This window comes from Electrophorus electricus, chromosome 10 (assembly GCF_041902795.1).
Source record: "Electrophorus electricus isolate QZ-2024a chromosome 10, ASM4190279v1, whole genome shotgun sequence".
NCBI classification, from domain to species: domain Eukaryota; kingdom Metazoa; phylum Chordata; class Actinopteri; order Gymnotiformes; family Gymnotidae; genus Electrophorus; species Electrophorus electricus.
The window spans coordinates 23,503,277-23,528,351 of NC_137506.1; the positions used below are offsets into that span (position 1 = coordinate 23,503,277).

The 25,075-nt window shown below is 48.0% G+C and overlaps 1 protein-coding gene across 2 annotated transcripts in view; it reads right to left on the reverse strand.

The window, feature by feature from the left end:
- akap6 (A kinase (PRKA) anchor protein 6) overlaps nucleotides 1–25,075 on the reverse strand; it is a 112,694-nt gene that overhangs the window by 15,119 nt on the left and 72,500 nt on the right. For both annotated transcript variants that reach the window (XM_035532553.2, XM_035532551.2), the window contains 2 exons: nucleotides 8,850–8,996; nucleotides 5,490–5,849 (listed from right to left, as the gene is read on the reverse strand). In XM_035532553.2, coding sequence (XP_035388446.2) covers nucleotides 5,490–5,849; nucleotides 8,850–8,996 — 507 coding nt within the window. The remainder of the gene's footprint in view (nucleotides 1–5,489; nucleotides 5,850–8,849; nucleotides 8,997–25,075) is intronic.

The following is a 25,075-nucleotide window of genomic DNA, read 5'->3' on the forward strand; positions in this document are numbered from 1 at the left end:
TCCACATCCCGCACAAAATGAGAATACACCTGCACTCCATCTAAAGCGCTTCACTCATGCTCTATTTGTCTCCGTGCCCTTCTCACGCGCACTTCGTTCTGTTATATTGTACCACATATACAATTCAGACATTTTCAGCATACAATGGGACATAAAGCAGGGGAAGGGCTTGGAGTTACTCCTGCATGGAGAGGGAAGGGCTTGGAGTTACTCCTGCATGGAGAGGGAAGGGCTTGGAGTTACTCCTGCATGGAGAGGGAAGGGCTTGGAGTTACTCCTGCATGGAGAGGGAAGGGCTTGGAGTTACTCCTGCATGGAGAGGGAAGGGCTTGGAGTTACTCCTGCATGGAGAGGGAAGGGCTTGGAGTTACTCCTGCATGGAGAGGGAAGGGCTTGGAGTTACTCCTGCATGGAGAGGGAGTTACTCCTGTGCCAGGCCTGATGTTCTTTTGTGAAGACTCAAACAACAGTTGAGGAGAAAAGGGGACTTCTGCTCTTTGGGTTTTGTCTTGTTTCAGCCCAGTGTCTCTTTGGAGAACATAATCTCCTCTCTTCTCCTCTCCGCTCCTCTCTTCTCCACCAATGCAGTTTTAACATTCCCAATTAATCTGTCTGAGATGTAGAAGGGGAGCAGTAATCCCCTCCAGCCCAGACAAGGACACAGGAATCTAACACTGACAGTGACCCAGTGGATATTCAATCAATTACCATTAATTAGAAATCTCTGATTAATTCTATTTGTTGATTAAGTCAATTAAAACCACAAGCACTTGTTATCGCAAATGAGCGTAATGAATTCATGTCAGCGGTTTGCTCCCACACACACAGATTCCCTGAGCTCATGCTGGTTGTAGTTTCATGTGTTTGTCTTGCTGGAGTGAACCTCAGCAGGCTGTTGCAGTGCACTAACTAAGCCCAGAGCTGCAGCACTGAACCACCCACCCACACACGCACAATACCGTAGCCGTGCACAAGCCCCAGCCCAGCGCTGACTGAGGGCCACCAGTGACACCAGTCACTCAGGGAAAAGAGAGGGTCAAAGCTCATGGCATGTGCTCCTACTGCCGTGACAAGGTTTCTGATCAATAAAATCAACGATTGAAGGTTACTGCTTGTGTCTAATTATTTTCTCTTTTTTTTCTACCAAAAAAAAAAAACAAAAAACCCTGCCAGAAACGTTGGACCATGAGGCTGATGGTTTATGAGGTGCAGACTGGCTCTCCCTAACACACCAACGCAAACTAACGGCAGAAAAGTGATAATAATGCTATCAATAAGGACATTTTCTCATTAGTGTCGGTAAATGAAAGCGAACAGGCCGGACGTCAAATGAAAAATAAGTATGTGTGCGCGTGTGTGTGCGTGGCCAGTCGATTGTGTGGGTAATGAACAGGCTTCTCTCCGCTGTCAGCTGTCTGCTCCCCATTACCTGCTGATAAGACACTAACTCCGCATTTGCCCCTCCACCTCCCACACCCCGACACCACCCGCCCCTCCCGTTCCCCAGCCGCCCCTCCACTCCCCGACACCACCCACCCCTCCCGTTCCCCAGCCACCCCTCCACCCTCCGACATCACCCACCCCTCCCGTTCCCCAGCTGCCCCTCCACCCTCCGACATCACCCACCCCTCCCGTTCCCAGTCACCCCTCCACCCCGACACCACCCGCCCCTCCCGTTCCCCAGCTGCCCCTCCACCCTCCGACATCACCCACCCCTCCCGTTCCCCAGTCACCCCCCCACCCCCGACACCACCCGCCCCTCCCGTTCCCCAGTCACCCCTCCACCCCTCACCCCCCGACACCACCCACCCCTCTCGTTCCCCAGTCACCCCTCCACCCCCCACCCACCCCTCTCGTTCCCCAGCCACCCCTCAGCCCCCCACCCCCCCACACCACCCGCCCCTCCCGTTCCCCAGTCACCCCTCAGCCCCCCACCCCCCGACACCACCCGCCCCTCTCGTTCCCCAGTCACCCCTCCACCTCCCACCCCCCGACACCACCCACCCCTCCCGTTCCCCAGTCACCCCTCCACCTCCCACCCCCCGACACCACCCACCCCTCCCGTTCCCCAGTCACCCCTCCACCTCCCACCCCCCGACACCACCCGCCCCTCCCGTTCCCCAGTCACCCCTCCACCCCCCACCCACCCCTCCCGTTCCCCAGTCACCCCTCCACCCCCCACCCACCCCTCAGCACCCCGTAGACTTAATGTGGTTAGCACTTGCCAAAGAACAGGACTTCCTTGTTCCTAATCATGGAGAAAGTATTGATATTATATCTGTGCTGTCACATTTCATTAGCTGGATGGGCTGGACTCCAGAATGAAGCCCAGGGTGGTGGCTATAGACTCCTGATCAGCGGAGAGAGAGACAGCGAGAGAGAGAGAGAGAGAGAGGGAGAGAGAGAGAGAGAGAGAGAGAGAGAGACGGACTCAGACTCTCACAATACTACTGATAGTAAGGATTAGTTTTAGTGTGACTCTCACAGTGTAATTTAGAGTAAATAATAATCATAAAATGCAAAGTAACTGAATAATTTCTCTAACAAAAAAGGATGGCTTTGTTTGTTTTCTTTTCAAAAACCCGATTAAAGTACTTCTTTCATGAAAAACAATAGCCCACAATTATGAGCAGGTGGTCCAACACGAGCGATAACAGCTCTAACTGCTGCGTTTGTTAAAACATTCTGTGGCTAATTTTTCCACTGTAACCCATGCCTAGATTGCAAACTTTAACCAGACAGCCAATGATATCTGCTGAATCCATTATGACCGGCTGCCAAATGATGAATCTTTAAAACAGCCACAATTAAGCACTAAGATACAATCCCTATAGTAAACAAAATTACATTACAAACTTTATTACAGTTTCATGAACAAACATTTTAGAAGGTTACATTAATTTTTAATGGACTAATTTTCTTTACTAACACATTAAAGCTTTAAGGCTTTTATTAAAACTAGCTTAATAGGAATAAATATTATAAATATATAACAGAAACATACAACGCTCTCTTAATCTCATGCCTGTGGCCTGATCATCTCCAGGAGGTCACTATGGCAGAAACCATAATGAACACCCAACCCAAATTCATTTAAATGCCTCCTTTCTGTGAGAGTGTAGTGAATTAAAAACAACAACAATAAAAAACCCTAAATATTCAAGAACTGAGACAGTGAAGACTGAAGTTTAAGGGTGGTTGGTGAGCTGAGAAAGTGTACACAGCGTCCATAGCAACACCAAGCCTGTGAAGAGCAGCCAGCCAGCAGGATGTAATACACTGCATGCAGTACAATGACGTGTTACAAAGCTGGAGTAGCTGCTGTGGATGTGCTTCTAAAGCAGGGGACTTTGGGAAGGACCCTGTTCATTACGGAGCACGTTTGAATTCATTACTTTAAAAGAGCTTAATACCCATCTTTAAACGTCCATTTTCAGAATGTCAGACGGCCAACACATAAACACGCTGATAAGAAATGACTGATGTTATTAGCGTGAAATGATACGGGGACTGCATTAACCGTGCAGACGGCGTTATCATAATACCGTGCTTCTATCTGCCGTAGTCGCACTGATCAGGAGGAGCAGGAGGTGCCAGGTCGTCGTGACGACTGCGGTAATCGTTGATACCACAGCGTGTTAGCAAAGGTGTAGCGCGTAAAATGCTTTTGCCATAAGTCCCCAAGCTGGAATACTTCCACAGAAAAATTCCAACCTTCAGGTTTTAATATCATCAAAGCACACTATTAAAAGGGAGACGCTATTAATAAAAGATGTGAAATTGGCAGCTAACTGAACTATATGGCGAAAAAAGGTTGAAACAGGGCTTAATTTTTTATTCTCTCTGGCCACAACAAGTGAAAAATGTCATGCTTTTGATCTGGATATAGATGGACAGTTTTGAGGAGACATTGCAGGTGACTGGACTCCCTTTAACTATGGAGGAGCATTAAGTTTGATTTTCCGCTTATATAACGCTACTGTTTTTGTAACATTAGGGTTTGTGTGAAAAAAGAAATGCAACAGGCATAACTGAGTCATATCTGAGAGGGAGTATCGATCATTATGTCTGAGATGGGTCATTTGCAAAAAGAAAAAAGAAAAAATTGGGAAATGCACAGTTGGGAAATATGCCAATTCACCCACATTACATACAAATGTTTGGAACAGGCCACTGGTTCCAGTTACACTTTGAGGGCAGGGGCCTTCTCCCACGGCCCCTGGGGTCTGTGTGGCGAGCTCAGATAGGGAGGAGCGCAGACGGACCACTCTGGAGAAGGTCCAGCCGGACTACTCCGCACTGAGTGCGCTGTTCCTACACAGCCAGCGCAATCCAACTTTCAAGTGTTGTCTGTGGCCGCCGGTCATTTCCACCATGATGAAAGCCTAATGCTTTGTCCGGCATGGGAAAGGGTCTCTTCTCCTCTCCTCTCCTCTCCTCTCTCTCTCTCTCTCCATCGCTCTCGCCATTTCTCCCTCTCAGTCTCTTGCTCTCCGTCTCTCCCTCTTTCACACCGTTTCTCTCCCTTTCTCTGTCTCTCCCCCTCTCCCTCTTTCACACCATCTCTCTCTCCTTCTCTGTCTCTCCTTCCCTCGCTCCGCTGCGATGACTCAGAGAACAGTGCCTCTGTTGCAGTGTGGGACCAAGCTCTCCTGCTGTTGCTTTTCAACTTTGCTGCGATCATGCCAACTCTGCCCATTCAACTCATTCATACTTCCAGGCTGAAAGAACAGATATGGCTTGGTTAAATGCCACCTTCCTCTCCTTTAAGCCCCATTCATTCCATCCACTGCGACGGCCCGTCTGTCCAAAGCCACTGCACTTAACCGCGATTTCAGTCTTAGTGTTAGTATAATTATTATTATCATTATTATTTTCCTCATGTCACAAGGACTCGATGTACGCCTCAATCGCTCCGCGGCATTTTATCAAAGGGAAAGTCCTCATTCTGCCACACTATTTCTCCTGTTCATTCCTTGCGTATATTTAAAAGTTTTCTTCTCGTATGTTTGTCACTCAGCAGGGGGAATGTAATCAACTGCACTACCTGTGTTTTGACACGGCTTGATTAATTCCCCCTTGCTGTTCCTCAGCATTTTAACTCAAATAATTATTTCCTATAGATTTTCAGTCAGAGCTCTGATGGGTGCTTTTGCCCTGCATTTATTACTGTAGCCGAGCTCAAATGAAACACTCCTACTTGCGGTGAGATGGTTTTTTGTATTTTTTCCACCATTGTTGTACTTTGCCTTGTTTTTAGTGTACACACCATGTTATGATCATCAACCCCACAGAGACATGTTGGGCTGTGCATGCAGACACATAGATGTTGGGGACTGTGGATAGCAAACATGTTGGAGGAAAGCATGTTGCTGAGCGAAAGGTTCTGTTTTGGTGGCACTGAAATGCAGTCAGTTCAGCAGAAGGGTCACCTGCGTGTAGCAGGTCTGCAAGGCTCCTGAGAAGGGTTGTTCGGACGGCCTTCTCACCTTGAAATTCTCCACCTGTTCGGCAGCTGGCCGGTCTGACCGCGCGTCGTGTTCTGGGTCGGGCTCTGGGTCGGATTCTGGGCCCGGTTGGGGGTTGGGCTCTGGGTGGGGTCCCGGCTCGCGGCGCAGGTTTTGCGGGTGGTCTCGCTGTGTGCTGTGGGATTCGCGCGCGCGGTTGGGGTGCGGCACGTCCGCGCGGAGGTTCACGTTGAAGATGAGGAGCTCTGTGTCTCTGAGCCAGGTCTTCAGCTCCTTCACCTTCCTCTCCAGCTGGGACACCATGCTGCTGGTTCCTGGAGACAACAGGCCATAGGCCCCTGCTGCACCCTGGCCCTGCTCCACACAGTCTCCCAGGGTCTTCTGCAGAGACACACACACACACACACACACACACACACACACAGGGGTTACACCTTCACATGGGAGAAGGGATATGGTGTGTGAAAGAGAGGTTATATGCATTCTTATACACACACGCAAGTGTGCACACCAACAGACACAGCTACATACAAAAAGGTATGCATATAAAACTAATCTACTCAGAAGCCGTGTTGCTGTGCTGTGCTTTATATACTCAGTTGTCCAGCAGCTGAGAGGTAGAAGTGTTGCCCTGTTTCAGTCACAGAAATAACTAAACATCTTAACTAGAATCTAATGAATTGCATTTTCAAGAGATAACAGTGTAATTAACTCTAATTCATTTGGATTGAATTAAGATATTTGGAGGTAATTTAGATGAGATTGAAAAGCTATTATGGAAATTCCATGTGCATGGGATCAGAGGGTTTGTATGTGCCAACACTCAGAAGGTTAAAATGTCACTTTTCAAAAGAAAAGTGACATATTACAAAGACACTGAAATGCATGATAAATAGCGAACAAACAGTCACACACTGTTTTTTAAAAAAGATCCTTTCAATGAACATTCTCCAGGTGACAGTAAGTGAGCACGCCATGCGCATTCCTGGGGTGGGGGTGGGGTGTGTGTGTGCAAATCTGCCTATGCAGGTGTTAGTGGTGTGTAGGTGCATTTGTTTGTGCGTGCATGTATATGCGTGTGTGTGTGTGTGTGTGTGTGTGCGTGCTGATTTTTGGAGCCAGTGGTACAGAATGCAGGTTGAACTCTGAACACTCAGAAGGCAATTGTGCCCACAAAACACTCCATTATCCAATTAATACACACACACACACACACACCCAGGCCACTATAATTGTCCTTCCTTTGTGTGTGCTGGGTGTAAGAAAGCTGTAATGGAAACAGATGTGATTATGACTCAGCAATGAAGTGGCTATTTCAGCGCGTGGCACCAATTACGCTGCCTGCAGCAGCGCGGGTCTCCCCCGTCCTGCCTTTATTAACACATCTGTGCTCCTCTCGTCCTTCCAGCTGAGACGGCGCCGCGCACACTCGCCGGCCTTTTAGAGGCTCCATGACAACGGGCCCTTTCACCAGGAACCCAACACGAGGTGTTATGATCCTGCCTCCCCGCGGTCACACTTCAGCCTGTAGTCTGTCATGCGGCCCGACCAGGTAACCCCTCGCTGCCTTACCGAACCGATGAGTCAGAGATGCACTGATGATAAATCCTGAAAGGTGAGACACACTGGCCAATGGGTTTCTCATAATGGGCCGAGAGTGAGAATTACCAGTGCAGTTTGATGAAGAGGCTGTAATGAATTCTGCAGATGAACAGATACAGCTACAGCTGTCTGCTGGAAGGGCCAAAAAGGGCCCTCATTCGCACCAGGAACCCGGGACAGATCTTCATTCTCCATCATCAGCATCCTCCCTAACCTCTTCCTCTCTCTCCTTCTCTATCTCCCCCATCCCTCTCTTCCCTCCCTCCCTCTCTATCCCTCTTCCTCTTCTCTCCTTCTCGCTGTCTCTCTCTCTCTCTAAACATCCCTCTCTCCTTCTCTCTCCCTCTCTCTCTCTCTCTCTCTCTCTCTCTCTCTCTCTCTCACTCTCCTTATCTGAATATTGATAATCGACAAAGGCGCTACTGTTTTCAGTGTGTGACAAATGTCTGTTCGGCAGGTGAAATGCGTGCCCTTGGAGGGTCAGGCTGTGAAAAACAGGAATTTATTGCCACTTTATTTTGTTCGGGAGCAGTTTGCAATCATAAATTCTTCATAAGCAGCATACTTCAGAGAATGGTCTGTCTTCATAAATATATACGACAGAGGACATCAATTTCATTTAATTCACAATTTGTGTCAGCACAGCAGATGCCAATGGCTGACTTGATAGGCTTGTTTAATATGCAATTGAGACGGTGTAATGGTGAACGCGGTGAGCAGGAGCGCTGAGATTGAACTCTCCGCACCACTGCCGTCTCATTCCCGCCAGACAACACGCACATACACACACACACAAACACCTCGCTCAAAGTTTAGATATGGCCATTTCACACAACTGTCAGTGATTATTCTTTTAAATGTGGCTCTAATTAACACTGATTGCTGCACCGGAATTGAATGGTTATTTGGTGCTCGAATTCAAACAAGAATTCCACATAATGACAGTTATGCTAATATGGATGAGTGCTACTGATACAAATCAACCTAAGCCTAAAGTAACACCTACACACACACACCCATTATCTACAACTAACCTGCGCATCTTTCCATGACGGCTGTGAAAGTCCACTGAGATGAGTCACACACACACACACACACACACGCAATGTAACACTTCTGTGTGACGACAGAGGTAGAGGAGGGACAGGCCGGCCGCATGGGCAGGGTGGGCAGAAACGCTGGCCACCGCATGGGCTTCAGCTACACATGTACATGGACTGAGATACTGCTGATGAATGCAGAGTGATGAAGTAGCCAAGTAACAAAGCAATGGTGATGGAGTCTACAGAATCTAATGAATAATGCTGATAACCACTGCAAGAGTGTAAAAGTGTTAAGGAGGAACAGCATAGGAGCCACGCAGTTACAGCGGAACAGAGTAATACACTGTATTGGGTTAGTGACTAAGCCACAAAGATGCTTTGTAGCTAACCTACTACAATCCAATTTGATTTATTTTGCACTTTTAATAACAGACATTGTCTCAAAACTGCTTCACAGGAATCTAGACCCCTGATGAGCTAGCCAAGGACGACAGCGGCAAGGAAAATCTCCTTTGGGCATAAGGAAGAAACCATGAGAAAACCAGACTCAAAAGGAAAAGCGTCTTCCTTTGGGCGACACTGGATCGCAGTGCTCATGAAAAAGAGAACAGTAAACCCCACAACGCAGCTGCACACGGGACTCTCCCCACTCAGTTATTCTGACTGTGAAACACCAGTGTAAAGCCCACAGTATGAAGCAGAGTGATGAGTCAAGGGAGACTGCGAAAGGCCATACCTCTAACTCCTCCCACTTGGATCTGAGGGCATTGATTCGCTCCTCAAAGTCAGCGGGGAGCTCTGTGCCACTTCTTTTCAGACTCTCTGCCCATCCCAGAAGCTGCATCTTCTTAGGAAGCCACATGGTCATCTCTACACGGTTTCCCTGTGCCACACACACACACACACACACACACACACACACACACACAGACATGCACACACACACACACATACACACACACACAGACATGCGCACACGCACGCACACACACACACGCGCGCACACACACCCGTACACACCCGCGCACGCACGCACGCAGACACACACACGCATGCGCGCACGCACACACCCGCGCGCACACGTACACACACACCCGCGCACACACACACACACGCACGCACACACACACATGCACACAAAACAAAGAAAAGATATAACATTTTGATACAACATTGACATTATTCATGACTTCACATACAATTATCACAGACACATATGGTACACAGGTGACATGACCGTTCTGAATTCCCAGAAAGCTCAGAGGAAGGTTGTGGTGTCACGCTCCAGGCCGAGCTCATCCTCCAAATCAAATCAATTTTAAAGCACGAGGACTTCAGGTCAGATCTGAGTGTTTCATCTTCAGCAAAACATATGAGAGGTCAGAGAGTAATTCCCATGCAAAGCAGTATTTTGCAGATTTGATATGATTTTAAGAACTGACATTTTCAGTTAAGCGGTGGACGAGCATACTGTATAGGATGAAACTGACGCTGTTCAATCTGGAACCTTTTTTGGTTAATTTCTCTCTTTCTCTCTTCCCCATTTCATTTTCTGCATCGATAGCTACTTGATTCTGGTTTTTGCCTGTCATTTATCATTACGCCAGAGGCACATTTAAATATTTAAATATGCTCTGTTTTCTCCTCTCTCCTCACTGTCATCAGACCAGGATTCATTTTTCATTGTTGATGTTTTTGATGGAGATGGTATCGCACAGCCTTTTAAGTCATCCATCCCTTTCAGTTTTTAACAGTGGCCACCAAAGTAAAGACGTTCCACTCGGGACCAAAGGGGATTATGTATTTTGCTTGTTGACAGCAAATATTGATTTTAAGACTTTTCCTTTTCATTAAAAACACACCACATTATTGATGAGGAGAGCAGACGGGTAGCGGAAGGATGGGCAGGAGAGATGGACAGGTTGACTAGGACGCAGGAGGTAAGGAGGTCCTCACACCTAACAGCTCTCTGGATCTCCTCAGCCCCCTGCGTCCTGCGTGTCCTGAACATTCAGAGTGCCCTGAGCACCCTGAACGTCTTGAGCGTCCCGAGTGCCCCGAGTCCCCTGAATCACACACTGCCCTGGTAGGACACGTAACATCAGGATGCAGTGCAAAGGCACGCAGGTAATTACCAGTGCAGGGAAACATGTTGTTAGGCTAAAGGGCAGCGTTACGCTCCTCAGACCTGAACTACGCTGTAGCATGAATAATTTCTTCTTATGCATTATTTTCTTTTTGTGAAAAGCACCTAACAAGTATGGAATCCAAGCAAAGTCTTCGAACAGGAAGTGAGAAATGTTCCTTTGAGGCCACTGGGTTTATTTTCAGGTAACATTTTACAATTGCTCTTATGAGGAAAGTCTTACAAGGTTACAGTGCGAGCAAGTTTTGCTGCATGAGCCAAGCACAGTAGCAGCACAAAAGGCTGCATGGAAACTTGCCTGCAAGGCAGAACTCTCAGGAGTTAAGGCGGCGTGAGCGACAGACACTTCCCTCAGCAGAGCAACTGATGCTTTTGAATACACCTGCCACTTTTGAAGTAAAGAGCTCAGTGACAGATCCAGATGATTGCTCCATGGGTGAGGAAATGACAGCGTTAACAGTCCTTTTCTAAACAAATTCAATATATCAGTGTGCACAGACAGCTATTAAAGTAGATGAAATATCAACATGCAGTAATAATATAAATTCACTTGGCATATTAAAATAAAAGACTTGAAATGTCAGCAGAATGCAGTCACACATGGGCTCATTTAATGCATTTTTGTAGATTCATCTTACCCATTAAATTAAAGTTTGTTCAGTCTCTGTAACATGTTGAGACAATAGACGTGAGAGTCCATGAACTGCGTCGGACGTTGCGTGGGTGCTAAATCGCTTTATGCTACCGCTAACACATTGGCAAAAAGGCTGCAGAAAGAGAAAGAATTCACATTGCTGCTACCCCAGAGTCCTCAGCACTGTGCGTGCCCCTGCACGGGCCTTAAATCAAAAGGTGAGGTGCACCGCTCTCATTTGACCCCGAACTGAACCTACGCAAGGGGAGGAAGTCGTTTAGTGTTCCTCTGATCAGGCGCTGAAACTGCGGAATTAAACATTTAGCATGAAGAAAAGGGGGGAACCACTTCATAAAAAACATGCAGGAATCTCAACTGGGAGAAGACGAGCTACAAATTGACTGTGAGGCACAAAATATGGAATTTGATATGCTCTCGTGATACAGATCCATCCAAAGAGCTGGGAAAACCGATAATTACTTAATCACTTTGGGGCCTTTTCGTGTCTTGCCAACACCCTTGATGTCTGCTGCAGCCTGTGAAGGAGGGGGTGGTGTGGGGGGGTTTGGGGAGAAGGGGCTATTGATGGGGGAGGACTGCAGCTCAACAGGCCTCTCAATGATGCGTGAGCTCACGGCTTGAAAGACCAGGAAGCAACGGGCTACATGTTTGCTTTTAAAAAGCAAAGACGAAGAGACATACAGCTCCTATTTGGAAGTGATTTCTAAACTGTTTATGTAAAATGGTTGCTTCCGTGCTTCAATGGTGGGTGGTATGTTTTTGTTGTGGGTTTTTTTTTTTGTTTTTTTGTTTTTTTTTTGTCCAGTGAAAAATCACTGTCCTCAGAATAAGAAAAAAAAAAAAACTGCTCAAACTGGCCTGGAACAAAAGGCCTTGAAACACTGTTAATTGTCACCATGGTGACCAGAAGAATAAGCCATTTTACGACTGGTATAGAAGGCTCACACTGAGACCCGAGTCAAACACTTTTTCTTCCCTTTTTTCATCCCTCTCTCGCCTCTGTGTTTAAGAACAAGGTGGCCAGTCACTGAGAGGTCAGCTCGAGACCCAGGAGAATTTCCGCCAGCTTTTACAGACCTCATCAAGAATGAGCTTTCAAAGAGGACAAAATAAACTTTAGATTGTAAAAAACACATTCAGTGGCAACAAATTGCATATACAATGGCATCTTTCAGGCAACGAGAAGTGGCTGTGCAAAGAGTAGGAGGTTATGCGTCTATACAATGGGCACAGTGCTGCAAAGACCCCTGGGAACTCGCTCCTTCTCCGCCATAACGGGACATAAACAATATGGAGGAAGGAAGAATATGAGAGCTCTCTCCTCCTCTTCCCTCAGTCTCATCCTCTCCCTAAATTAGTCAGATTAGTCTGATTTCCAAAGAGGAACTAAGAGATTCAAGAAGAACAAAGAGGAGCTGAATGAGTGGTCTGATGGCGGGAAGCACCCGGAGAGACGGCATCGGCGGGCCCTTTAACCCGGGATGATTTACGGGAGGAAGAAGACAACGGAGGCTGGATCCTGGACATCCCTGCTGCCTGGACACTGCCTCTTTTGATCTGTGTGACTGAGGGCGTTTTTTTTTTTTAATTTACTTTTTTTTTTTTTTTTTTTACATAAAGAATTTTTATGACTGAATGTAACTAGACTCATGCTGCTAAAAGCCACTATCATGGTGCTACACATATCATGATTTATATTGTGAATGGCGTAAAGTTGCTATTTTTTTTCTTTCCCCCCTCAGTTTCCCTTTCAGTCTCTGCACAAGGCGTGATGGTGACCCCCATAGGAAGTCCATGCCTAATGCCATTGAATGGGGAACAAAGACGCTCTTTATCCGAGGCCCAGGGCCTGGAGCTCGGCTGTGGGCCCCGGGAGGAGGAATTGTGCTGGAGAGAGCTTGCATGCCCGGCCCCTCACTGCCCCCTCTACGCTCCGAGTGTGGCACTTTTCTTCCGCGGACAAATGCAAGAAACAATGAAATCAGCCAAGAGCACACAGGGTTTGAAGAAGCGGAGACAGTTCACCATGAGTCCTGAGCTCTGAGCTGTCCTGCTCTGTTCTGCCCTGGGTCCTGAGCTCTGAGCTGTCCCTTTCTGTCCTGCCTTGGGTCCTCAGCTCTGAGCTGTCCTGCTCTGTCCTGCCTTGGGTCCTGAGCTCTGAGCTGTCCTGCTCTGGGTCCTGAGCTCTGAGTTGTTCTGCTCTGTCCTGCTTTGAGTCCTGAGCTCTGAGCTGTCCCGCTCTGTCCTACCCTGAGTCCTGAGCTGTCCCTCTCTGTCCTGCCCTGGGTCCTGAGCTCTGAGCTGTCCTGCTCTGTCCTGCCCTGGGTTCTGAGCTCTGAGCTGTGCCGCTCTGTCCTGCCTTGGGTTCTAAGCTCTGAGCCATTCCGCTCTGTCCTGCCTCGAGTCCTAAGCTCTGAGCTGTCCTGCTCTGTCCTGCCCTGGGTCCTGAGCTCTGAGCTGTCCTACTCTGTCCTGCCCTGGGTCCTGAGCTCTGAGTTGTCCTGCTCTGTCCTACCCTGGGTCCTGAGCTCTGAGCTGTCCTGCTCTGTCCTGCCCTGGGTCCTGAGCCCTGCCCAGTCCTGCTCTGTCCTGCCCCAATTCCTGCACCATATAACACATTGGTGAAATGCTGCCGAAAGGTTCCAGCAGCACCTCCATGACTTCACGTGCTGATGTTTTAAAAGCAAATAGGTGTGAAAGTGACAGACAGTAACACTTTGAAGAAATGTTCCATGTACATGAATGGGAGTCTTGCTTGATGAGTATAAATTTGCAATCTTTGAAAAGAGAAGAGAAAATTAAAACGTGCAATGTCATTTAAAATGGGCAGAACCGGTCGAGTAAATTACATTTGGGAATTTGTATCGCTTGCTTTCTTCCAGCTTATTCCATTTGCATTAACTGAAAATCATATTACATAGGCCATGCATTGTTAATTGGGTCTGTATTGCATTATCCACCATATAAATCAAATGACAAATATTAAAATGAATAGCAAATTCACTAATAGGGAATCATGAAACAATCTTTTTAAAGTATCCCTCATTAATAATTTAATTCTAATTATGTCTATAGTATAGAATGGGTGACGAAGCCCTTTCCATGTGGAAGCGCTCTTTGCAGTGCCGGTCTGGGAGCTGTTGACTGATGGGATAATAATGGAGATTAATCTGGCTCCTGGGCAACTTTGAAACTCCAGAGGAAGAAAAGGCCTGTTTTTCCCAACAAGTTGTAAAACAACAACAAACTAAAAAAAAACAAAAAAACCCACAAAGTCTACTTGGTGTGAATGGAAGTTCGGAGGGGACAAAAAGAATATATTTCGGTTTTCTGTTCCATCCAGCCCCCCTGTTTCCCTCACCGCAGTGCTACGCTGTACGGCTCTCACCCAACGAGACTCCGGCTGCTCCGGGGACGTCGCGTGGCAGCGGCAGGGGAGCTCAGACTAGCCGGACTAAAAGAAGCAGATTGAAAAAATAACCGCCATCGTTTAAGGCAGATGACCTCTGACAGGCTTCCCCCTGGTGCGGCTGGGCAGGAATTTGCATGGGGTCCGGACATGAGGGCGCGGCGTAACCTAAAAGCTAGGCAATCTTTATTCTAATAAAGTGGGTGTCAAGGTGAGTGTAAAAAGCGTGGTGATGAATGTCACGGAGCGGACCCCGGCGAGCCCGCCCCTCGACGGCACTGCCCTTTCACTTCAGCTGGCCGGCAGGAATGTGTGGCATGCCTGCCTTCCCTTAAAGGAACCCAGAGCCGGCGGGGGAGGGGAGATCGCCGCGATACTCCGATTTCTTACAGATAGGAGGCCTTAAATATAATTCATACTGTTAAAGATCTGCGAGATTGCGCAGTCTCAATTCAAGCAGGCCGTGTTAAAAGAAAAGCTGAGGAAATCCTCCGCTTTATATCCTACGTGTTAGAGAAACTGTGCATATCTATAATTACAAATCATAACACATCCAAGAATGTGTGATTAGTATCAGTTAAGACCTACAAAGAACAGACCATATGCTACCATTTTTTTGGCAAAAATATAATAATCATACAATTGTATATTATAATTATACAGTGCACGTGATAAAAATTAAAGCATGCAGCAGTCAGAGCCTACATGAGCAAGTAGTCAGTGAAATGTGTAATGCAGTTAGTAAATAGAAGATAGAATGCGTTTTCACTGCTCTGCTTTCCTCTGAGGGTTTCTGACAGCAGGGAGCAGTGAACGTGTCGGGTGGATCACGAGCTGTGATGATGGAGGGAGTGCACTCGTTTAATGCTATATCTCTCCACTCCTCTGGGGACAGCGCAACTGTTTCTACAGACTCCAGCACAACAGCAGGTGAGACAGGAATTCCCCTGGGCGCTCCACAACAGCAGAGCAAGGGAACATCACACACATGCGCGCACACACACACGCACACACAAACACACACACACACACACACACACACACACACACACACACACACACACACACACAGTCCGGCTGAGCCATATACCTTCACAGCGTCACCAGCATGTACAGCGCTGTTAGATTTAGTCTGCTGGAAAACAAATCCATATTAAATCATTTAACGGTGTGTTAGTTATTTACTTCAACTGCTATCTAATATTTAAGCCATTTCACTGTTGGTGCCCATGCACTGCCATGTACTGCAGCTTTCCCCAAATGACGGCACTGTCTGTAAAAGTGTAATCTGCTACAGATGACCACGCCATTCAGTGTAATGGTTACAGGTCCTGGTGGATTTACAGAGTAGCCTTTCCAAACTGGAAGAGCAGCAGCGAGTGTGTGTGTGTGTCTCTTTGCTTTCTCTGTCTTCACTGAATGCAAAAAGTATCGTAGGATGAAGTGAGCAGCAGAGAAAGAACATAGTATGCAGTACATAGTACATAGTACCCAGTACATAATACTCAATAACCAATACCCAGTACATAGTACCCAGTACATAATACCCAATAACCAATACCCAGTACATAGTACCCAGTACATAATACCCAATAACCAATACCCAGTACATAATACCCAATAACCAATACCCAGTACATAGTACTCAGTACATAGTACCCAATAACCAATACCCAGTACATAGTACCCAGCACATAATACCCAATAACCAATACCCAGTACATAATACCCAATAACCAATACCCAGTACATAGTACCCAGTACATAATACCCAATAACCAATACCCAGTACATAGTACTCAGTACATAGTACCCAATAACCAATACCCAGTACATAATACCCAGCACAGAGTACACAGCACCCAGTACCCAGTACACGGTACCCAGTACATAGTACCCAGTACATAATACCCAATAACCAATACCCAGTACATAGTACCCAGTACATAATACCTAATAACCAATACCCAGTACATAATACCCAATAACCAATACCCAGTACATAGTACTCAGTACATGGTACACAATAACCAATACCCAGTACATAGTACCCAGTACATAATACCCAATAACCAATACCCAGTACATAGTACCCAATAACCAATACCCAGTACATAATACACAGCACAGAGTACACAGCACCCAGTACCCAGTACACGGTACCCAGTACATAGTGCCCAGTACCCAGAACACAGAACAGAGTACCCAGCACCCAGTACACAGTGTCCAGTACCCAGTACACAGTACAGAGTACACAGTACCTAGTACTCAGTACCCAGTACTCAGTACCCAGTACACAGTACCCAGTACCAGTACACAGTGCCCAGTACCCAGTACCCAGTACCCAGTACAGAGTACCCAGTATCAGTACCCAGTACACAGAACCCAGTACCCAGTACCCAGTACATAGAACCCAGTACACAGTGCCCAGTACCCAGTACTCAGTACCCAGTACATAGAACCCAGTACAGTGCCCAGTACCCAGTACTCAGTACCCAGTACATAGAACCCAGTACACAGTGCCCAGTACCCAGTACTCAGTACCCAGTACATAGAACCCAGTACAGTGCCCAGTACCCAGTACTCAGTACCCAGTACTCAGTACCCAGTACTCAGTACACATGCATAACAGAAACTGAATGAGGATGTTTTTGCTTCCTTTCTCTCCATTTCTCTACCTTTCACTGTCTCTCTCTCTCACCCTCTCAATCCCCCTCGCTCTCTCCATCTCTCCCTCTTGCTCCCTCTTCCCGTGTCTCTCTATCTCCTTCTATTGATCTTTCTCTCTCCATATCTCTTTCTTCATCTCCTTCTCTTTTTCTCTCTCTCTCTCTTTTCTGAAAAGCTGTTTGTTGCTGCGCAGTTTGTTCAGCATCCTGGAGCAGGTCCAGGAAAACAACGGGAGAGAAAGACAGCAGTCCAGCTCAGTGCCTGTGAGCCTCTACAGAGACGCTCTCCCCTCCAACTGCCACCCGGAGCCAGCATTACATCACTACATTAAAATGCCATTATGAGGTCTAGCGAACAAAGTGGACCCATGAAGAAAAAAAAAAAAAACAGACAGTGTACGGTTTTACGTCCTTTTTCAGTCTTCTTCCTTTATGTACTTCATTTTACCTTCCCTTCTTTTTATCTCTCTCTTTCTTCCTTTCTGTCACACTCTCTCTTTCTCTCTCTCTCCCTTTCTCCCCCCCCCCCCATCTCAAGCCCTGAGAGCATTTGCTCACAATTAAGGCACCGCCCCCTCCCACCCCTCACTGCTTTCAACTCATATAAGTAAACTTTCCCAAAGCCCCACAGTGCTTTCTTCAAGGCAAACATGCTAATACCACCATAGCTCAACTGCCTAGCTACTGGGAGATGCTTTTGAGAGAGAGCGAGAGCGAGCGAGAGAGAGAGAGAGAGAGAGAGAGAGAGAGAGAGAGAGAGAGAGAGAGCGAGAGCAAGAGAGAGAGAGAGAGCGAGAGAGAGAGATACATGTAGGTAGAGCAGACATAAGCCAGAGACCGGTTTCAGAGGCATGGCTGTGTAAAGAACCCTTGGGCTGAGGGGATAACCCTAGCAGAGTAGAGAGGTCTGTGTACACTAGAGCCCTTCTGCACAAGCCCGGACACCCAAACACACGTGTACACACACACACACACACACTCACACACGAGTAGTACCCCCAACTCTAAGCTGGATGCCTTCTGCGCCATCCTCTGCTCCAGTGCTGTTTATGTCCAGAGGTCCATCTCCATACCCCTCGGCAGGGGGCTGCTTTAGCTGCTCTGGATGTGAAATACACACTAAAGTGTAGAGAGTCGTGGTGGTGCCTGCCTTGTGCATGTGGCCCTCTGAGGTGCAGAACTCATTAGGGCAGTGTCAGTGAAACAGTGCCTGTAAGGAGGAGAGCGCTGAGGGGAACGCTCTGTTAATTAAACTCCCAGCTAATTCCCAGCTCTGAGTTTAGCCCCACCACACAGACATGGAAATCATACGCTTTTGCTCTCGTCAACAGCCATATTTGTTTTTGTGAATTATGCATATGGTGTAACGGGCCCTATCAGAACTGCTGACAACAATATACACACCTGCCTTCCTCCTCTGCCAGTCTCCAAGGTGTGAACTCCTCCCCTCGTTACTCACCACCCCAAACCATCAGGGCACTTAGTGGGAGAATTCATGTCAAATTAGACTTCTTTTTTTTTTTTTTTAGGGAAATGAACAAAGACTCGTTCAAAAAAGATTCATGGAAGTGTGTGTGTGTGTGTGTGTGTGTGTGTGTGTGTGTGTGTGTGTGTGTGTGTGTGTGTGTGTGTGTCTGCTATATCTGTCCTTCACTGTGCTGCCTAACTCTTCAGTCATTCTCGCAGTTCTTAGGATGAAAGTGTGCCATCTAGTGGCTACAGCGAGTAGTGCAGCCTGAGTGAACTCTGGGGAACATGCTGCCTGACAGCCCTGCAATAGGTCTACAGGAAAAAAGAAAGAAAAAGAGAAAAAGCCCCTCTCATCTCCTTTCAGCTACAGCAGGTCTTTGGAAAACAAACTCAAAACAGATATTTGACCAGCTGGTTGTCTTCAGGCCTGCCAACCCTCAGATACTCGCTGGCACAAACAGACGACTTCTCTGCCTCTCTAATCCACTTCCAAATCTGAGACTTGATGATCAAAGCTGAATCCATCTACTCAACACCAGCAGATCATCAGGACACCATCCCCACTTCTCTCACAGAATTCACGCTTTTCGCCCTTTTCTCCTATCGGCTCTGATAACTTCACAGCCCTGTGCATCAGCCCCATGTATCAGGCAGACGGCTGGATGTCCTCCCCCCACACCACCCCAACCCACCCCCCGCTGGGATCCGTACGCCTGCCGCCAAGGACAGCCCCTTTCAACCCCCCACCACCCCCCAATCCGACTGCCTAAATTGTACCTTTCAACTGTTGTTATGGCAACATCTAACTTAAGGCGGGCGAATGAAGCAGCAGTTGCAGATCGATGGTGGGGTTCCTTGCACGTCTGTCTCTGCGGATATGAAACCTTGGCTGTGGGTGGAAGGGGCTTCTACTGACATTTGTGACAGGATGGGAGGAGTTTCTGCTGCCGCTAATGTCAGAGTGGGCGGTGCTTCTGCTGCCACACTCGTCAGGCTGGAAGGGACTTGTAATGCCACAATATCATGGTGGGAGGAGCTTCTGCTTCCACTCTCACCAGAGTGGGAGGGGATTCTTCTGCCACTCACATGGTAGGTCTGGTAGCTCGTGTCAGGTTGGGGGGAGCCTTCTGATGCCACTCCTGTTAGGGTGGGAGGGTCTTCTGCTCGCTCTCTAGTCTACTCATGCGTGTGAAATGGCACCGGTCTGGTGTGCCTTAGCAAGCCCACCACTGCCTCATTACTCATCTGGGTTTACTGAGGAGGTGGTGTGGGTTTCATCACCTGCTCGTCCATCACACACAGGGAGACACAGGACAGCTCAGGGCAGGGAGTGAGCGTGTGTGTGTGTTTGCATGTGTATGCTGTCCGGGACTGTGACTGAGTGCACATGTGCGCGCGTGCGCACACACACGCACACACATGCACACACACACACATTTTATATATATATATGTATATGTATATATACACACACACACTCTTATGTGTGTTGCAAATCAGTATCTAGTGCTGATAAATATCTGTGTGTGTGTGTGTATTTGCATTTGCTTGTAGTTCTGTGTGTGCAAAAGTGTTTAAGGGCTCTAGGAATGAAAGAGATCCAGTGGGGAGTCCTGCATTAGCACTGTAATTAAACCAAACCCCACAGAAAGAACCACAGGACTCCATCAACAACACAGAAGCCACCTTCACCTCCCTGCCCCCTAATGAGACACAACCACTACACAACTCAACTCCCTACCACAGCACACCCCGCTACCACAGCACGCTACACAACTCCCTACCACAGCACATCCCCCTACCACAACACGCTACACAACTCCCTACCACAACACGCTACACAACTCCCTACCACAACACGCTACACAACTCCCTACCACAACACGCCACACAACTCCCTACCACAACACGCTACACAACTCCCTACCACAACACGCCACACAACTCCCTACCACAGCACGCTACACAACTCCCTACCACAACACATCCCCCTACCACAACATGCTACACAACTCCCTACCACAGCACACCACACAACTCCCTACCACAACACATCCCCCTACCACAACACGCTACACAACTCCCTACCACAGCACGCTGCACAACCCCCTAACACAACACACTACACAACCCCCTACCACAACACACTACACATCTCCCTACCATAGCAAGCTACATAACGTTCTCCCACAACACAGCTCCCTACCACAATACAACCCCCTAACACAACACGCTACACAACTCCCTACCACAACACACATCCCTCTAGAATAAAACACGCTACACATCTCCCTACCACAACACACTACACAACTCCCTACCACACCACACCACACAGCTCACTGCGATAACACACAATGCAGAGATATCAGTGTTTGATCAGACAGATCCATGTGATGTAGGTGAGCAGATTCAGATCAGTATAGCTGTTCAGACCTTGACCCATAGAAGAAATAAATGAAACACCAGGAAAGAAAACAATTGCTTTAATTGTAGAATAGCAGTTGCAGCCCACACAGCCATATCGCTCTCTCTCACACACACACACACACACGCACACACACACGCACACACACACACACACACACACACACACACACACACTCTCTCTCTCACACACACACGCACACACACACACTCTCTCTCTCACACACACACACACACACGCACGCACACGCACACACACACGCACACACACACACGCATACTCTCTCTCTCTCTCACACACACACACACACACACACACACACACACACACTATGGTATGGGAATGGGAGCATATCTAAAGGGTAGCAAACCCAGGCACAGGAAGAGAGAAAAGGCATGATGGAAAAACAGAAAGTGCTAGAAAGACAGCACACTGTCCCGCTCACACACACACTCACACACACACACACATGCACACTCACACACACGCACACTCGCACACACACTCACACACACACACGCACACTCACACGCACACATGCACACTCACGCACACTCACACGCACGCACACTCACACGCACACATGCACACTCACGCACACTCACACACACGCACTCACACGCACTCACACACACACTCACACGCACACACTCACACTCAAACACACGCACACGCACACTCACACATGCACTCACACGCACACACGCGCACACGCGCACACACACACGCACACTCACACGCACACACACACTGACACACACACACACACACACACACACACTCGCACACACACTCACACACACACTCACACACACACTCACACACACACTCACACACACACTCACACGCACACGCACACGCACACACACACTGACACACACACTCACACACACTCACACGCACACTCACACACACACACGCACACACACACGCACACACACACGCACACACACACTGACACACATACACACACACACACACACTCGCACACACACTCACACACACACTCACACACACACGCACACACACACGCACACACACACTGACACACACACTGACACACACACACTCACACGCACACTCACACGCACACACACACACACACGCACACACACACACACACACTCTCTCTCTCTCTCTCTCTCTCTCTGTCAGTCTCTGTGATATGTCTGCTTGCTGCTCCTACACCTCCTGCCATCCCTCTCTTGCGCTCTCTCATCCTTCTCCACATTCACCCTTTCAATAATTCATGCTCTATGAGGACTGAATGACTGTCTCTTTCTCTTGACAAACAGCATTTTCTTTCTTTCTGTCTTTCTTTCTATCTTTCTTTCTTTCTTTAATGCTGTTTCATGGAGTAGAATCAATTGGTCCCTCACAGGCTGTACTGGGATCTGTTGAGAGTGATTTATCAGACGGAGGCACGGTCCTGGGCCTTCGCTGTGTGTTAATGCTGCCTGCGTGTTGGAAAGCGTTGTCCGGCTGCCTGAGTGACGAAACGAGGGGAGTCAGCTGGTCTCAGATCAGCGTTTTCAGGGAGGGCATTGGGGCACAGTTTGATCTCAGGAACTACATCCCAACTCTACGGGGCTTAGTGCTCGTTGCATCCCTCCACGGTGGAATGTCTGCGTTAAAAAAAAAAAATTCCATTTCATCATAAACAGCCATCTGGCTCACACAGACACAGACACACACACACAGACCCACCCACACACACACACACACACACACACACACACACACACACAAAGAGAGGGACAGAAAGAGAGTGGGGGAAATCAGCTCCAACACAGAGCTCTTTGTGCTGAAGCTCTGGCACAGTACACCCACACACACACCCACACACACCCACACACACACACACACCCAGAGACGATGGCACTGATAAAGCGTGTTCTGTTGTGAATGGGTTTTGCGGCTTTGTTGGCTCGGAAGGTGTGAGAGGACAGGGAGAGAGGTGAGGGGTAAGGGGGTGGAGGAGGTGGAGGTGGTGGAGGAACGGGCAGGGGGGGTTGGTCAGTGTGTGTAGCACAACCCTGGTGGAGTTAGGGCTCAAGATACACACACACACACACACACACACACACACACACACACACACACACACACACACACACACACACACACACACACACACACAAAATTTTCTGATTCTCTTAGGGTTAAGATAAGTGGACACTTTTTTCTTTTCAGTGAACACTTCTTCCTCGCCAAACTCCATAAACTGTTGCAGGCTTTGTTGCCAGAAGAGTTTTATTAATTGTAAGTTTCCTGATACAAGGAAAAAACAACTTTTGTTTACTCTTAGAGGTGACACCCCTGTTGCCCCGGTAACTGTCTCAATCAGAGGCTCTTAAATGAACACTGCATCTTTTTAATTTGGTGGGTCTCTTCAATGGCTCCTCCTAGTATTCCAGTTGGATGAAGCCCTGACACAGACCAGCAAAACTCCACAACCAACCAGCACCCAGGCAGCCATGGGCAAATTCACAGAGTGAAGCTTAATCAGAGCTAGAAAATCCACACTAATCTGCGCTTCTTGAGTGAAATAATATCCTGAACATAGAAACATATGCATGTAGAGACTGCGAAGGGGAGCAGAGAGAGGTAGAGTTGGGTACCTGACAGAGATGGACAGAGGGAGAGAGAGGGAGAGAGAGAGAGAGGGTGAGAGAAGGAGAGAGAGAGAGAGAGTGAGACGGGGAGAGAGAGGGGGAGAGAGAGAGAGAGGGTGAGAGAGCAAGAGAGCGAGAAAGAGAGATTGATAGAGAGGGAGAGATAGAGAGAGGGAGAGAGAGGGGGGAGAGAGGGAGAGAGAGAGGGGGAGAGAGGGAGAGAGGGAGCAAGAGAGAGGGGGGGAGAGGGAGAGAGAGCGTGAGAGAGAAGGTGAGAGGGAGAGAGATAGAGAGAGAGAGGGGAAGAGAGAGGGAGAGGGAAAGAGAGAGGGTGAGAGAGAGAGTGAGAGAGAAGGTGAGAGAGGGAGAGAGAGGGGGGAGAGAGGGAGAGAGAGGGTGAGAGAGCAAGAGAGCGAGAAAGGGTGAGACATTGATAGAGAGGGAGAGAGAGAGAGGGAGAGAGGGAGCAAGAGAGAGAGGGGGGAGAGAGAGAGAGGGAGAGAGAGCGTGAGAGAGAAGGTGAGAGAGGGAGAGAGATAGAGAGAGAGGAAGAGGGAGAGAAAGGGAGAGGGTGAGAGAGAGAGGGAGAGAGAGAGAGAGAGAGAGAGGGGGAGGGAGAGAGAGGGGGAGAGAGAGAGAGAGAAAGCGAGGGTGAGGGAGGGGGTGAGAGAGAGGGAGAGAGGGAGAGAGGGAGAAAGAGAGGGTGAGAAAGAGGGAGAGGGGGGGGTGATTGAGGAAGAGAGAGAGAGAGAGAGAGAGAGAGAGAGAGAGAGTGTGGGGTGGTGATGAGACACATATGAAATGCCACCTGCTCCAGCTCTATAAAGAATCAACCTCTGTAAGTCTACCATCATAAGCATGCTGACAGAAATAACGCAGATTAAACCACACACACACAATACAACCCCCCCCCCCCTCCCCACACACACACACTCACACAATATAACACCCACATAATACAACACCCACACGCACCCACATACATACAGAGTGGCATTCGTTAAGTTCTGGGGAGCTACAGCTGTGTAATATAGAAAATTCCCACTATGATCTCTCCCTGTGTAAACACTAAAGAGAATTCTTAAACCAGAAAAACACAAATAAATATATTTACTCTTGAAACATACTGTTCAATCTACATTTAACACTTTCATCATGACCTCGTGCTGTTTGAGTGTCAGGAGAGCTCTCCGCAGTGACAGAGCTCCAGCAATGGAGGACTATTAAATATTTACAAAAGGGTTCAGAAACAAATGTAGTTGCAATTTAAAGGTTCTGACAGACCACACAGCTGAGAACAAACAGGGTCCCTGTAGGATCATCACCTCCTGCTGCGTCTCCGGGTAAGGAGATCAAATCTTTTCACACAAACTGAGTAAGTGCATATCAGTGCTCAATAAATGCATGATCTGTCTAAACACTACATAACACCATTCTCAACAACACACCCGCGAAAATGACATCTGCAGGGCAAGCGCATTCGTCTGGTGCGTGTGTTTTTGTGTGTCGTATTGTGTGCACACGTGCATGCGAGTGCATGCGTTAATGTGTGTTTCTGTAAAACACATGA